This window comes from Archocentrus centrarchus, chromosome 13 (assembly GCF_007364275.1).
Source record: "Archocentrus centrarchus isolate MPI-CPG fArcCen1 chromosome 13, fArcCen1, whole genome shotgun sequence".
Lineage (NCBI taxonomy): Eukaryota > Metazoa > Chordata > Actinopteri > Cichliformes > Cichlidae > Archocentrus > Archocentrus centrarchus.
In genome coordinates, this window is record NC_044358.1 from 20,728,081 (window position 1) to 20,745,587 (window position 17,507).

General features: G+C 40.2%; 1 protein-coding gene across 2 annotated transcripts in view; it reads left to right on the plus strand.

The window, feature by feature from the left end:
- The window catches only part of cadm1b (cell adhesion molecule 1b), a 171,093-nt gene that overhangs the window by 149,315 nt on the left and 4,271 nt on the right, over window positions 1-17,507 (plus strand). For both annotated transcript variants that reach the window (XM_030745456.1, XM_030745457.1), the window contains 3 exons: window positions 391-487; window positions 762-934; window positions 9,865-9,915. In XM_030745456.1, the coding sequence (XP_030601316.1) occupies window positions 391-487; window positions 762-934; window positions 9,865-9,915 (321 nt within the window). The remainder of the gene's footprint in view (window positions 1-390; window positions 488-761; window positions 935-9,864; window positions 9,916-17,507) is intronic.

Here is a 17,507-nt window from a genome sequence, read left to right on the forward strand (position 1 = left end):
TTTGTAGTCTGTGCAGAATATTAATTTTTTTCAGAAGATAACTGTATTGTCTGACCTTTCAAGGAAAAAGAGAAAGCTTGACTGGAACCGCTTGACATTTTGGTAATCTTTGGCTAGCATTGATAAGAGGAAAAAAAAAGCCATTTTACTATAAGGTACTGCAGACGGACTGGATGTCTGGTGAGCACGTCTATAATCGTTTCATACTCTTCTGTGTTTCACTATTGACTGTTTTTTCTTTCATTTAAAAGTCTGTTTCTCACTGCGCTTCACTTTAGAGTCAAATAATCATTTAACACGCCCTTTAGTTACAGGTATGAAGAAGAAAGCCAGTTAGATTATAGCTTACAACACGGGAGCATTGTAAATACTAATCTCTTTGACTTCCAGATAAACCAGAAGTGAAGATCGTGGTGACATATCCTGAAGGTTTAACCAGAGAGGGCGACAATCTAGATTTGACATGTATCGCCGAAGGAAAGCCACAGTGAGTATGGGTGCGCTTTGGCACTTGAGATTTCTGTTTAGTTTTGCATTTTCCACTGTATATTACTTTCCCCTGCCAGTCCAAACACCCTCTTAACCTTTACATTTCAGTGTACCATTTAAATGTTACCAGTTGTTAGCATGCTGTATAAACTACATCATTAGACGGGGCCTGCCAATGGCCCTTCTCAGATTTTCAGATTTGACCTTTATTTCAGATTTCTACGATGGATAGACAGAGGCTGAGTGATGTGTGTGGTATTTGTGCTCTCCAGTCCCCATCAGATTAACTGGCTGAGAGTAGACGAGGATGTGCCGCCTCATGCTGTGGTCACCGGCTCTGATCTCTACATCGAGAACCTCAACAAGTCCTACAACGGCACCTATCGCTGTGTGGCGTCCAATGCTGTGGGAGAAGCCTATGACGACTATATCCTCTATGTATATGGTAGATATTATACTTTATTGCTTTTTCACTTATTCTTTAAATGCCTTCATCACTCTTTTACACGAGATTATTGTTCCTATTACTCATGAAAGGTTTATAGAGTTCAGTAGCTCTGGTGGTTAGGATTTTGTATTAGAATGATAGCATGTTGTGTAACAGTCATTTTTACAAACATGAATGTATGTAAGCTATTATTGGGAGAAATAGGAGGTTTAAAAGGTGGCAGCAGCTGACATATCCACAGAGCTCTGAGTTTATGTTGAAGATTTCAGCTTTAGCTGTGTCATCAATGCATGATGACTCTGAACTATGTGGAGCACAAAGAAATGGATAAAGTGGCTGTTGACATTGCACCGGAATGTCAAAAACCCAGACGCAGGGATGTGTTATGGTATATTATTATTTTTGAAGCAAGTAGAAAATGAATTCAGTTATACCAAAAAAAAAATGTGTAATGCCATATGCTCTATAAATCAGACCTAGAAAAAAGCCAGAGCCAGCAACATGTGCTGTTAGATTATAGGTATTTCCTATGAATGTTTGGCCCAAATTTAACTATCCAAATGTGTTTTTTGTACCGTTTTGTAGTTTTTCTTCCATTCTGTGGAATGGTTTATCATTAAATGTCTGGTTTGGCTCATAGATACAGAACAAAGCCACTGTGTACTCCACTGATTTAGGATTGCATTCCTAGAATAACTTTGAGCCATTAGCAAAGATAAAGACAAGTTTCAAGAGGTCTGAGAAGGTCGCTTCTTTTCATCTAACTTTGATCCCCAACCAGCGCTACCTCAAGCATCTTCACATGGCTGCCTCTCAAGTTCCCCTAGTCTACTAAACCTTTATTGATTTACTTCCATTATTAATTTTATGTTGTATTGTATGTCTTCTTTTGGCTATCACAGTCTTTTATGTCTTTTATGTCTGCACCTTACTTTGTACAGAATCACACTTTCAGACTGGGAAGCATTTAAAACTCACCTTACATCACGAGGATTATACAGAGATGCATTGTCACTCTCACATCAAGTTCATGCACAAACAGTACGGCATTGCTAAGAGCAAAATTCCCCCACATCACTGTAACACTATGGAGTATATTGGCTATTACTTCATTTTTTGTGTGTGCTGGAGATCAGTTGTGGTGCTGTTGACTTACGTTGAAGTGGTTGGAATTTCAATGTGTTCTCCAGCCATCCAGCAAAGGGCAATTGAGGGACCATCTCTCCCAGGACTTGACTTTAAATTTCACAGACAGTTTGCTCCTCTTGGTTAACCTCTCTTCACTGAGGCCTCATTTTCTTCTTACCTTAACATGCCTGTCAGCCTTTTCACACTAATTGGAGTTTTTGTGTTTTTCTTGTTTTCGTTTAAACACAATGCAATCCGCAACAAAACAACCAATGGAACACAAAACAAAGTCTAAACACAGGGCTTTAATGACTAACACAACTACTTTTGCTGTTGCCAGTAAATTTACTTGGATGCAATTGCACATAATCTGAAAACATTTTTTTTTTCTTTCCATACAACTCATCAGGCATTTGCACTTGAATCCCCGAGGGGGGAACAGCAGGAGGTAGCTGTTTGAAGTTGCACAAAGCACCGAGGACTTCATCATTTAGAAATCTCGTAACTTGATGTCAGTGAAGTACACACTACTCGGACCTTAATTTCCTATTTTTGGTGGCTGGCAGGGGTGATGCGGATAAGGGGAAAATAAATTTTCAGCAGGTGCAGCCATTGTTGGTGGGTTTAGCTTTCTCTCCTTGGAGTGCTTGCTCCCTGCTGTTTAGAGAAGCATTTTGTATTTCACTCCCAAGTTTCAATTTGTTCCTGCCTGTGTGCCAAAAGCATTGTCTGCCAGTGACCATTCGCAAAACCAGGAATAAGAAGCTGTTGTTTAAGCTCTCGAGAAATATAAACAAAAATACATTCTGCATCCTCTGTATGAGTTCAAATGGGTTTTCTTTTTTTTTCTTTTTTTTTACCTGAGAATCTTAACGTGGTGCAGGTTGTTTGTAAGACTGTTTTAAATGAATGTCAGGGGCTGGAATAGTGATGATTCTTGATGTTCAGATGAGATTGTGGTTTGCTTGTCCCTTTAAACCTGGGGGGAATCTTTCTATGGCTGTTAAAAACCTTAAATTCAGAGTTTTGGGCGTGTACCCACTGGCGGGATGTTGTAGCTAGTTTGGATGCCAAACAGCTTAAACAGAGTGTTGTGAAGAAGTGAAGGAGAAGACACTAGGTCTGCAAGTTAAACCTTTGAATTTAGTTATATTTGTGCATCATGAGAAGCTGTATTAAAAAAATTGCATTAAAAGCTGGATATCCAATCTGGGAGGCTTGATTTAGGTGGCATGGTCTACAGAAAACATTTTCTTGGGGTCAGTGTGCTCTTGTGTACCTTTTCCAGCTCTTTGTCTTGTAATTGAACTGATCGGATCGCTCTGAATTAAAAACCAGAAAGACACGGGGCAGCTTGGTTGAAAAACCATCCAAACCATGGTGGTTTGTGCCATGATATGGAAGCACTGCATTATCGTGCCGATGCAGTTTGTTAAATGTGACCTCAAAAATCAACACTCGTATTTAAGCCTAACGCGCGCAAAGAAGCAGAATCAAATGAGAAAGGCTGTTGTTTAAAATTGGCTTTTTTTGTGGATTTTGTGCGAGAGCTGATTGCAGGTTTGCGACTGGTGATATTGTTTTGATTATTACTCAGTCTGCTTGCTTAGGTCATGTTGACAGCCGCGAACTGCATGTCAAAAACCAACAATGGGTTTCACGTCAACACCGTTTCACCAATTGTAGGGCAAGCTTTGAGAAGGATTTTAATGGAGGGACAAGGTCTTGGGCAAAGGATGCAAAAAGCTGCCAGACTCTGGAGGAATTAAAGAAGAATAAACAGCTACTGTTGGTGCAGGCATGATGTATTTTTTTTAGAGGGCTTTGTAAGAGTAACCTGAGACTGAATTTCTACACCTGGAAGCATTACAGACTTGTGAAATGACTCCCCCCTGAATGCTCAAACTGCATAGGTGCTATTGATGGTTTTGAATTTTCAGAAGAATAACCATGTGGGGTGTTAGGAATGTCTTCTAAACTGGGCTTCAAACACAGCAGGATGTCGCTAATCCAAATCTCTGAGGCACAACACGCTCAGAAAAGCACTGGTATTCCATTTTGTCATTGCTGGCATATTTTCAGTCACATAAAAAAAAAAAAAAAAATACCTCCCTGTGCACAGTTAATGGAACATACACAGATTTTCTCATCATCATATGTCTGACATTCAGCAGTTCCATAGGTTGGTTGAGGAATAATGTGTTTATTTCACCAGCTGACATGCGTGACTTTGTCACCGTGACGTAGGTTGCCTGTGACTCCCATAACTCTGCCGCCCCATGGATCGTGCTCTGCCAGGCAGATGATGGCATCTGCTTGTTCCCAATGGACCCATAATGATTACTCCCAAACAAAAGGACAGCATATGCCAGCAAATAGCTCACTCAAGGCAGAGTTATTCAAGCTATCACGGCTAAATTTCTAATTGCTGTGTAAAGATTCCTCTGAATCAAAGATTTATTTTACTCTGTCTGATTAAATCCTCTCAGATTCTGAACAAGTGGGATAAGCATTTTTTTTTTGACTCCCCATCACAGATCTTGAAAGTAGTAATATAATCTAATAGTTCAGAAGTTTCGAGTGAATCGCCTGCAGGCATTTAAGAACTCGTGCATGATGCGTGTCCACTGCTGTTAAATCCATGTATCATTTGATTCGTGCTGCACCCATAACACTTACATGAATGACTGAAAACCATGGGAGGCAAATGTTCTCTGGTCCTGAATAAAACCTACAGTGTCTGTGTTATCAATGTTTGCGCCTTTGGCCATGGCTCCTTCAATTAGTAACTTCCTATCCACATATTTTACCAATTTCCATTAAACACAATTTCTCTGGTGTGCAAATGTTGGACACTCCATGACTTTAGCTCTCTGTAATGAGACACAGGAGATTGGTAAAAGGTGCTCAAACTGCATATAATTATATCTGTGACTCCCACTCCTCTTTTCTGGAGGATTTAATGCCAGACAAAATCATGTTGTGGTCCACGTGAGAGTTTGTTGTCCCAGACTAATCACGCTTGCAACAGTAGCTTAATTAATGTGTGTCTCTGCAACATGTATTGCTCTTTGCATGATAACCTTGTGCTATTTTTTTCCTGTAGCTTTGCAGCAGCAATGCACAACAGCAAACTCAACTGTCCAACAGTGCACCCTTCCCATCCAGCCTGCTAACATTAGTTTCATATTTTTCTGTTGCAAAATGCAATTTTCTTCTCTTATCTGCCAGTTTTACTCTTCTGTTTTGCTATTTGCGAGTGCCTGTTAAAGCCTTCACACGCCTGTCAAAAAAAAGCCTTTTGTTTAACTAAGGGCATGGAAACAATAGTATTATTTTAATGAGCTGTTTTATTCTTGATAAATATTTGCTCGGAGAATTATTGATAGAGCCGCACTGAATTGTCTATCAATTCTCTTTTCATCCCACTGCCACCCTCTACCAGTGCTAGTCCTTCAGGCTCTTCCTATTTCAAAAAGACTAATGACCTTTCACTGCGTGACAGCCTGGACAGGTGTGAGGCCAATGTAAATTCACGTCAAATCAGGCCCTATTGTGGTGCTTGTATTGTATGTGGCCGTTTGAAAGGCTGAGAAAGAGACTTGTCATGCTGTTCTAGACAAGGGTGTGTCTTCACCAGGCTGTGAATTTTGCCCTCTGGCTGGTGTGTGTTGTTAGGGAGAGCTGGTCAGAGAGAGGCCTTTCTCTCACAGAGGTGACCGGATCCTATAACTCACACATGCTACCTGTTGTCAGGAAAACAAGCCTCACTTTGCCACTATGGTTAAGTGGCACTTGACTCTTTGACCCAAAAAAATCCTCAGCAGACAAAAAAAAAAAAAAAAGAAAAGAATCAAAGATTCACAAGCCACTGGGAATTTGGGGTTTATCAGGGTTTCGACATAACATGACAGGGCTCGTGGGTCTCCTTGTTCTTATGAAAGGCTGTCGGGAAACTGTGTCCTTGTGAATCACACAAATTTTATGAAACATGCAACACAGTGTGGAATGATTTTCAACACAACAGCTTGCAGATTCTTTTTTCATGTTACAGAAAATCATTAGAAAAGTTGCTGCAGCCTCTTTTATAGGCATTTTTTTCTTTGTTTTTTTTTTAATAGAATAACTGTGCAACACTTTATACAAAGGGCACTTTTAAGTAAGAGACGTAAGTAGACAAAACAAAAACCAAGTAAAATATATTCCCTGCTGTCGTGTTGGCAGGCATAGATAAACAATTTCTCCTACATTGTTTCACTTTATGGTTAAATTCTCTCATATCAAATTCCTCACTGATACAAATGCTCCCTGAAAATATGGCCTCTGAAAAATATACTCATATTTCAGCCTTCATAATGCTGAGCCCAGAGTCAACCAGCCTGGAAATTGCCCATGGAGAATTCTTGTTCGTCTGGATATTATATGTGCCACATCCTATCCCGGCCTTTGTGAAGACCCTCATCCCTGAATGGCCAATTTCCCTCTTCCAGACACTGACATTTCAGCTATCATACTGCCTTCGGTCACAGGGAAAGAAATCTAGCCCACCCCCCTCTTCAAATAATGTCAGAGCCGAATCTCTTCCTGATACCCGATCCTGCACCCTACCACCATCAGCACCACCTCTGCCATACACTCCATCCCCGGCGGCAACATTATGCTGTCCTTGATGTTTTATCATTAGTTTGGGAGTGTGTGGTCCCCCACTGCTGTCTTTTGATGGAGTGCAGACAGTAAAGGCACGGAGACAGCCAGCCAATTTCCCCTGCTGTGACTCTCCCACAGCAAGGGGTCGTCCTATCTTCCCTCTGCACCAGAGCCTGGCATATATTCCCCTGATGAGGAAGCTTTCAGCCCTCCTTAGTACTATTGCATACCTGAATTGCCCTCCATTCTGTCTTTTTGATTATTTTGTTTGGGGGTTAGTGACAGGCCTAATCAGTACAGTGTGGGGCAGGGGATGCAGCTCAGGGCTCTGCTGTGCTGCAGCGGGAGACCACCAAAGTGCTTTAATTTGCAGTCTGACTCAATTATTGAGACTGGAAAATAGTAATACCTTTGCATGATTGCCAGGCATTATTATTCATACTTAATTAGAATTTTTTTTTTTTCAAATAAAGAAATATAATAGCTTGTCATTGTGAAATATAATACAACAAGCCTGGTATAGTGGAATGTTAATGTCTTTTTCATTGTATTTTTAGCCATGATAGTGACGTGACTGGATGGCAGGATAGATCACCTGGTCCATTTTAGCACAGACTGAAGTATCTCAACAAATGCTGAATGGGTTTTTGTTAAATTTGGTATAGATGTTTTTATGACTCCTAGCTTATCTGTGCTAAAAACATTAATGAAATGCACCAACATTGTTCTTAATTTCTGAAACAGTTAAGAAATTATTATTTTTTTTTTTTTTGGCATTCAGAACTACTTTAATTCTTTATGGCACAGACTCAACAAGGTGCCGAAAACATTCCTCAGAGATTTCCGTCCATATTGACATGATAACATCAGTGGTGCAAATGTCTCGTACCCCCAAATCCCAAAGGTGCTAGATAGCATTGAGGTCTGGAGAATATGGCAGCCATTTGAGTACAGTGAACTTACTGTCCTGTTCAGAAAAGCAGTTTGAGATGATCTGAGCTTTTTGACATGGTACATTATCATGCTGGAAGCAGCCTTCAGAAGATAGGTACACTGGTCATAAAGGGATGGACGTGGTCAGGAACAATACTCAGGTAGGCTGTGGTATTAAATGACGCTTAGCTGGTATTAAGTCGTCCAAAGTTTGTCCAACGTTCGTCCAAAGTTTGCCAAGAAAATATCACTCACACCATTACACCACCACATATCTGAACCACTGATACAAGGTAGGATGGAGCCACTCCTTCAGGGCAAATTCTGACCCTGCCAGCCGAATGTCACAGCAGAAATCAAGACTCATCAGACCAGACAACGTTTTGCAATCTTCTATTGTCCAATTCTGGTGAGCCTGTGGGAATTGCAGGCTCATTTTCCTGTTCTTAACTGACAGGTGTGGCACCTGGTGTGGACTTATGCTGCTGCAGCTCAAGTGCTTTAAGCTCGTGCATTCAGAGATGCTCTTCTGCATATCTTGGTTTGCAACAAGTGGTTATTTGAGTTACTGTCGTCTTCCTGTCAGCTTGAGGCAGTCTGGCCATTCTCCCGTGACATCAAGAAGGCATGTTCACCCAACTGAACTGCCGCTCACTGGATATTTTCTCTTTTTCGGATCATTCTCTGTAAACCCTAGAGATGGTTGTGTGGGAAAAATCCCAGTAGATCAGCGGTTTCTGAAATAGATCAGCCCGTCTGGTACCAACAGCCGTGCCACATTCAGAGTCACTTAAATCACCTTTCTTCCCCATTCTGATCCTCAGATTGAACTTAAGCAGGTCGTCTCGACCATGTCTAAATGCCTAAATGCAGTGAGTTACTGCCACGTGACCGGCCGATCAGATATTTGAGTTAACAAGAAGGGCCCAGAAACTAGTATTTGTTTAGGGAAAGAGCAAGGTTAAAATGCACCTTTCACAATGTAAAAAAACTGTTACAGAGCTTTGTTTTCTAGGTTTTCAGGGTGCTATAGGTGGTGACACCTTTGCACGTTTTACATGCAGTCATTCCACATGGCAGCTAAAGATCACTTATTTTTAAAATCAAACTGTATGCCTGTTTTGTTTTTCTTCCTGGGGGTGACCATTAATGTCAGATTCACTGGAGGTTAGGGTTAATTCTGAATGACTTCTCTGACCTTTCATAAAGCTTTTTACACAAATATCTCAAATTACTTGTTGGCTTGCCATTAAATTTAGTTCAGACACTGTACTCCACCACCACCCTGCACCCCCTGCTCGTGGGCAAACTAATACGGCGAACATGGTAAAAATGTGACCTCTGAAACATCAGCATGTTAGCACTGAGAATGTTAGCATGCTGATGTTAGCTTTTGCAGCGCAGGTTTTGCTTGGAGGACAGGTTTACATTTTTCCATGTCTGTGTTATTAAAACAATAGTCAGGTCTCCATATGAACATTAGAGCAAGTTTGTTTGCTGTAATCCTTCCTATGACTCATACTGGCCCTTATAAGATCTGTTATTTAGGTGTTTCCAGTAAAAAGACAAGAGTACAACAGTAGTCCTGATTTGGTGCAAAACTCTCTTCCAAAGTTTATCTTCAGTGCCATGTCTTAATCAAATTAAGTGGTTATCTTCTAAAGTTGATTTCTTTTAGTACCAAGTTCCTTCCTTTTGTTTCCCGGGCAGTGTTTCTATGCAGAGCTGCAGCGGGTGATTAGTTAGACAAAAAGATTTCATACTTAAAAAACTGTAACTTTGAAAGGCACTTGATTGATTTGATTTCACTGACATTGCTAAGGCCCCAGAAAAGTTTTAAATATTTTTCATTTCTTTAACAAAAAAAAAGGCATTTTTTCCCCCCACATCACTTAAATTGATTGGGGAACAGCTATAATTGGGACCAGTAAGAACAGGATGAATTAATATTGCAAACAATGTTTAAATGTTCATATGGATACCTGAAGTTTTACCTGACCTCTGTTTTAAGATAAACTTAAAAAGTGTTACTCTGTCCTTTAAACAGTCTCACAGCTACAGGCATGGACTTTCTTTAACTCACACAGTAGCTAAAATATGTGCATGTTATAATTTTTATAGTGTAGCTTCTCATCTTCAGTGACTTTTGTCTCTTTCTTTACTCTTGTCTTTCTTTATTTCTTATACATGTTCTTTATTTTTTTACTCTTTTCATCTAGATGCTCCCACTACTATCCCCACACCCACCCCCAACCCAGTCAACACGCAAGGTACTGTATGCCCCCACTGCTGTCCCTCTTAATAGTCGTGTGTGTGTGTGTGTGTGTGTGTGTGTGTGTGTGTGTGTGTGTGTGTGTGTGAGCCTGCATGCAAGTGTGATAAGATGTTCGGAGAGAGAGCGCGAACGCTGGCTTGTACCTACAGCTAAGAGACTGTGGATGGCCAGTTTTAATCAGATAGTGCTGCTGATAGGTGACAATGACGACAGGCAGTGCAGGGCTGTCAGAGACACCTGTCACAGGCTTCTCCAGTCACGTGATCTTGATCTGAGAAAATTTGGAGACTCCGCTTTGCTGCTCTGCTATCTTATCAGCATCTGCAGCTATATCTCAACTGGCCCATCCATCATATTATAATGCCCTTTACATCTCCTCTACAAATGCCAGTCACATTTCATCTTTGCAAGGCCGCAAAACATCAATAACTATTTTCTCAAACACATACGAACTCAATGAAAGGCAGTTTATTTCCAGTGTTTCCAGCAGAGCACCCTTCTGGCATCATCTGTATGCTGTATTCTACACTTTGATTTACCCCTGCTGAAAAAAAAATAATTTCAATATTAACCATTTTTTTTTTTTAAGTATCGCTATTATTTCAAAAGCACCGTTAAGGCTAGACAGATGGCGAGGCAACCTTGGGAGCTGACATTTGGATATGCCAGAATGTGACATTTCGATACAAAAACTATCCTTAAAGAATAGATCAGTTTATCAATAGCTACTTTAGAGTTATGGCAATTTTTCTCCTTTGTCCTGACCACTCTGCAATTCATAAAGTCAGAAAAAACAAAACAAAAATGCAACCAATGAGTTGGAAAGTTAAAGAGAGAGAGTGGAATAAAAAGCTCTGGTATTCTAATGGGGGATGCTTCTAGACAGCATTCATTTATGCGCTCATTGAATTACTGGCCTTTCAACAATATTTTTTTGCATTATGTGTTCATTTATTAAACAGAGGGTTATATTTGTGCGGTCTCCTCTTTAAATCACTATGAAACAGCTCTTCCCCAGTGCATGATTAAAAATACTTTCTTGTGTGTCTTCACTCTTGTGTGCACTGCACTGTATGTCAGTGATCACACTGCATGGTTACAGCCTCATTTCAGCTTTCTGACTCTTTCTGGGCGTGGCGGAGTCACAACAGGAAGCTCCTTTGCAGAACTGCGCATTACTCTGCAGTTCTCCCTAAGCTCCTCTCCTCGGTTACACCGATGTAGTCGTCTCTGTGTTTTCTGCTGTAACATTCCAGTAATTTCAGAAAGACAGGCTTGAAAAGAGGATTTAATGTGATTTATGCAGTACATGCTGGGAGGATGTAATTGAGCTTTCTTGCAGTTCACTACTCTTCTAAATACCCTGTCACAGGAGCAATGCTAAGCTGGCTTGCGGTAGATTGGTTTGCGCTACCTTAATCAGCATAACGGCACACTAAAGCATCTTCCTCTCTCCAATAAAGTATACAGCAAAATTTCTTATTCATTCATTTTAACTAGCATGACTCGGCATGGTCACCACCAGCTGTGATTTTCTGTCATAATCAGAGGCCACTGAACTTCTTTAGCTACTGTATGTGATCCTGATTTTAAAGGTGCAATCAGTAAATCTTTGGTAGATATATTTTAGTTACCATCACATCCATGTAGTGTGTATTACAAAACCAAACATAATTATGTAGCTTTCAAACTGATTATAATTAAAAAACTGCTCATAAATTGCAAATCTAACTAGTCAATCTTGCTTCCTGATGTCTTAGAGTTAGCTGTTATTTATCTGTTCTTATGTATTAATTTTAACAGATTCTGAAAACTAGTCCAACCAATATATCCTCCAATATTAGCTATTTGCTAAGATACCAGTATCTGCATTTATAGTGGATGAGAAATAAACATTTTAAAAATATAAACAGACAGGAGAAACACCCTTCAACCATGGTATGAGTGTGGATGTTGCATAGTTTCTCTACCAGTGGGCACTCTGCAACTTCCCTATTGGTGACACGCCACAGACACAACAGCCAGCTGATCCGAGCAGAGTCACGCATAAGTGCGTAATCCACAACTTGTTGTGACATTAAAACGATTATTTTTAAACTGCATTGTCATATTATCTCTGTAAGGACTCATAAATATAAACATAACAAATGTTAGGGAAATGTGTAGGGGAATATCAGTATTGGCTTTGGTCTTAAAAATCCTTTATCAGTCGGGCTCTACTGTAAGGTGAAGCTGATGCGGAGCTGCCTCAAACCTGCATTCTTTTTAATGGCCACCTGGGGACAATACCTGTGATTGCGAACGGTCTTCCAGTCCTATAGAAATCTATGAGAAAACGGCTTTCCTAGTTGAGTATTGAGTATGGACCCACCCTTTTGTTGTCACATCCACCTTCAAAACAGTAACTGCATCCACTTTTCATACTGCCTGTGATGTTATTACAGTCAGCCTTTTTTGTGGACACTGGGAAGATTACTTTTGACTGAAGCTAATAGAGTATTCAATCCAATAAGATAAAAAATTTAAATGTGCCGTGTTTAAGAAAATATGTGAGGCCTACATGTCCTCACTTCCAGCTCATCATGTAATAAGGCTTGGCCAGGACCCCTTTAGAGATGTTTTCCAACAAGCAGGGGGTCCAGATTACCATTTTGTGGGATGATGAAGTGTAGCAACCAGCATAAGTCCACATGAGTAGGCAGGCTTCTCTACCATTAACTTCTTTGGCTGTGGTCTCACAAACTGTCCTGCACCTTGAAAAATTCCTCTAAGGTGGTACCTGGTGCATTAAAATGTGATGCCAAAGGGACTAAGCTTCAGTATGGAATACGATAGGAATGAGACCTGGTAGGCAGGAGGGTTTCTGAAAGCTGTCAAGCAACTCTTGCCCCCCTTTCATGGATCAAAAAAAACGAAGAAAAAAAACAAAAAACAAATGTCATTTTGCTTGCTAGATTTTTATTTATTTATTTCTTTTTTTTTGGGTTATGTTTTTTCCCCTTGGTGAAACCTCAGAAGCGTCACCCCCCCAGACCTAAAGCACAGAAAGTCACAGTTGTTTACCTTCTGTGCTGTTTCATGTTCAAAAAGTTTCACAGGAGTTCATTTTGTCAGGTCTTTCAGTGTCTGAAAAGATGCAGAGTGTGTGTTTGTGTGTCTGTGTAGACCACTGGGGAGAGATAAGTCACTGCTTGAACTTGAGCCAGACATATCGTGCTAAAGGCACTTAGTATGTGGCTGTTTGGGGAAAAGATTCGTTTTAGTATGAATCCATCACAATGTTGTCTTTGGGATGGACAACCAATATTTACAGCATGATAGAAATAAAAAATAGTACGCCACTAGCTCTTTGTCAGTGGGTGTATTTTTTTTTTTTTTTTTTGGTGGGCAGAGGGTCAGAATTTATCCAGAATCTCCAGCTCTGGAGGAATAAAGGGAGTCTGTGGCGATAATGCTCCAGCTCGTCAGATGCTCAGAGATGATCCAAGGCAGGGACATCATATCCTGGCTAAGCCTCCAGTAACCCACCCCCTCCCTCTCCCCCAGCTTTGCTGAGAGGAGCCAGAGGAAAGACACGGAACAGGGAATTATCTTGTAGACTTGATTGAACACACCCTATGTTTCAGTGTATCTGTAGTCCAGGGTAAATTGTTGTTTATCATGCTATAGCAGAACCTCTCCTGATTAATCTGTAGGACCAAAGGACAGGTGGGGGTGGGGTTCATTTTAGTGCTCAAAGCAATAAGCTTAAACAGCACAAGCTTCTCAAGCGTCATGCATGCTGCAGTAACTTGTTGCTGGATACTGTTTAAGCAGTGGGCAACCTGAAATGACTTGCAGACACTACTCAGAGAGAGAGAAAAAATTCAGGTTAAAAAAATTATTGGAACGGTTTACTGGGGCAAATCAAACAATGCAGAATTGAACATGATATTTTTCTAGCTAACTAAACATGGCTTTGGGCTGTTAGGGGTTAAAGGTGTATTTTCTTCTGGTTTATAGATGGTACAAAGCTGTAAATTAACTGCCAATAAGCTTCACAAGCACACATCACTCCGGCTTCTATACTGCACCCTTTGGACTTGATAATACTACTAACAATAATTTAGGTTTTATTACTTGCTTGGCTAAGCTGTGAGGGATTTGGAGATCTTTATGATTTTAACATACAGCTGTACAGAATACAAACGTGACTTCAGGGCCTGAGCTGAACACATGGGATTTTATTTATTTTTTTATTTTTTCAGGTGTTCTGGCAGGTATTCAGACACGTTTTTCAGCAGTTTTACATTTTACATGTTTCCACTGCTATTTAGTCTTGGGAGTCAAGTCTTAACTCCTGTATGCTATTGACTTCAACAAAGACTGTTAGGAGTGCATTTAGTATTCAGCATAATTAGTCATTAAACATTTACTAGTATTGTTTTAACTCTCGCATGTATAATTTTTTTCCTTTGAAGTATTTCATTGGAAAAATTAAAGAATCATTTAGAAATGCTAATTAGTTTTTTTCTCACATTTGTTTACTCTGACTCCCAGTTGCAATTGTTTTTTCCTTTCTATCTTTTTTTTTATTATTTATTTTAAAGAGTTATTAGAAAAAAAATATTGTAAGGGTCCATTTTAATTGGTCTCCAGGGAAATGGTTAGTATGCCAACCCACCCTAAAGTTAAGAGTACTTTAGTGCTGCATATATATATAAAAATGTGTGTGTTTTATGCCAATTAACTCATACCGTGTCCTCATTTCCAGCTGATAAAGACTACTTTTGTGGCACCTTACCTTGGTCAACTTTAGCAAGAGAGAAAGGATTTCGATTATTTTGTCAACCTTTTCCGTTGCCTTGATCTTCACTGGGGTGAAAGCACACTGAAGAGAAAGGATGAAGTGTCCATGGGTACTTTTCTCTTTTGTGTGAATTTTTTTTTTTTTTTTGCCAATCTCAAAAGATACAATAAACAGGGAGGTTAAGTTCAATGGCATAGCTTCCATTCAGTTTCAGTTTTTATTAGTTGTAGTCAGACCTTCACTTGCTTCTCAGCACCTCCGTTAAATGTCACTGTTGTATTTGTACATCTTCAAATCATTGTTTGGGCTATTACAAAAGACACGGGGAATCTATTTAGTGGGCGAGCACTGACATTGGAATTCAGCTGAGGACAATGTTGTGCTCTATTGACGGTCTGCTACAACAGCAATACAAAAAAATGATTTGGCGGAGATTGCCCACGTATGCTCATTTCATTACATTCATTTCCTTTTCAAATGGCAACAAATACAAGAGGCTTGGGGGTTAGCAGTTCAATGTTGTAAAAATGGCTATTGACAGTCCTTAAGTTTACTCTGCAGCAATGCCCCCATTGTCCTGCCCTTGTCCTGGAAATAGTTACTCTGAGACCCGAGTGAAGGCTTTTTGTTTTTTTTTTTTCTTTCCTCTATCAATGCAAGAGAGTCATTGTTTCAATTATATCCATGTAATTACATCTATAAATTACAATGTGTGTGCGTGTTGGGTTAGAGCATGTGTGGTGAAATGCCTCATTATGTGAGTGGAAAACTATTAAAAGAAAAAGATGGGAAAGCTGAAATCATGTGTCCATGTAATCAGCCCGGTGGCAGGCCTGCAGCTCTGATCTCCAGCGCTGACAGTAGTAGTCTGATAGGATGCTCTGTTACTGACCAGAGAGGCAATTAGTCATTCCAGCACAGAGTTGGAAAGGTGCGACTGTAAAGCATGTGGTACTGGGAGTTCAGCGGAGCAGATTTCACCACCGTGCAGACACAGGCATCAGTTGCAAATCCTCTTTATTCCCCCATAAATCCCCACGGCTGTGCACATCCTGTCAGGACGCCTGTGTGGGCATGTCAGCACTCCCCGACCAAGCCGTGAGCAGAGCTGTGCTGGCGGTATGGACACCAGCCACATTACAGACATAATCAAATTCTACTTAATTCAAGTGAGGCCACAAAGGCTGCTTTAATAATACTGCCTGTCATTTGGAGTTTTTGCTTTTTTCTACGCCTACCACACTCTCATATTATAAATATACTGAACAATGATGCCCAGAGGGAATCACAATCTTGATCCTGGATGTGCTGGAGCACTGAGTGACAAAGGAATAATCACAGGAATGGCGATGAATTCTAATAATGTTAATATAACACTTAATCAGGTAAATCTGCTCCTGTTGAAGTCAGAGATCAGGGTCAGACACAGATCAGCATTCCTGGAGATGAAACCTTTTCGCTTTTTCACACAAGTGCAGTTTGTACTGTTTGCTTGTCGTTTGTATTCAACGATGTTCCTCTTATTTGGTGTGCCATGTGAGCAGAATACAACCTTACAGGAGCATAAATGAGGTGCTGTAACTAGGAAGAGCAGGTTTTCTAATAATCACAAGGTAATGCATTCCTCTTGGCCACATGTCAAAACGCCTTTGAGCAAACGCTGAACCTGATTGGCTCCTAATGGTCGGAGCACACGTGTGTTTGAATTAGTTAATAAAACGTGCGAAGCACTTTTCGGATACAGTCATTTCGGTGTAACAATGCAGTCCATTTTTTTAAATCAAGGTTAAATTACTCTGAAACATTCAGCTTCTTGTTGGAATCGTCGTCAGTTTTGTCAGTTGATTTAGTCAGGAGATAGGCTCTGCAGGTGTTAAGCAAAAAATTTAATTCACAAAAGGCCCTTTTATAAAAAAGGTAGTAATGTTATTACAGTTGCATTAGAGTATTGTGTGAGCAGGAGGCTGTTTAATCTTTTTATTGAGATCTTTAATCGGGGAGCTCCTCATCAATTGATGATGAAATGGAACTTTTGTATAAATGTATCATTTTTTAAAAGGATTAATCCAGCAATTCACCGTCTGGCACTTATCTGTCTACAGGTGGCGTTCATTAAATTGCTGTTAAAGTCTCAAAAAGTCTTGAATTCACCTTTGTGAACCCTAAAGAAGCCTTTTGGTTCCTTTCATCTGACTTAGATATGGCCACCAAATGTAAAGGCTGTTTATTGTCAGAAGCTGCTGGCATCACAGAGATAAGCAAAAGGTGTCCTTTGGCATTGGTTCATATAGGGAGGCTGGAGGTGTGTTGGTGGCTTTAGACACAATTGTTTCAGCCAGGAGATTTTTCAAAGTCACCCAGTGCATTTGGGAGCTCTGTGCTTTGTTTTCAGTCATTGATTAGATTAGCTTTTACCCTTTATTTGGTGAGGTTTAGGCACCACAACTTATCTGGTCAGTCTTAGGAAACAGTTGTGGTTTGTGATGAAATATGCTCCTTTGCAATGTTAACCCAGCACAGTGAAAAATGGCACTTAAGAATACTCAGCGTGATTAAATGTGATGCCAAGGGGTCCTGAACAAGCATCCATGAGTCGAGAGCATGAGCCTGTGTGTCACGGGCACAAACACCAGTATGATTGTATCTCTTTGACAAAATGGAAATATTTGGTTTCCTAGAACTAAAAACTGTGTGGTTTATCCCGATGTTTAGTCCTCAGCTTGATCAAAAACCTCTCAAAATGCTGCAGCCCACATAATGCAAGAAGTAGCATCCTGCCAGTTGATCTTCCCTGTCTG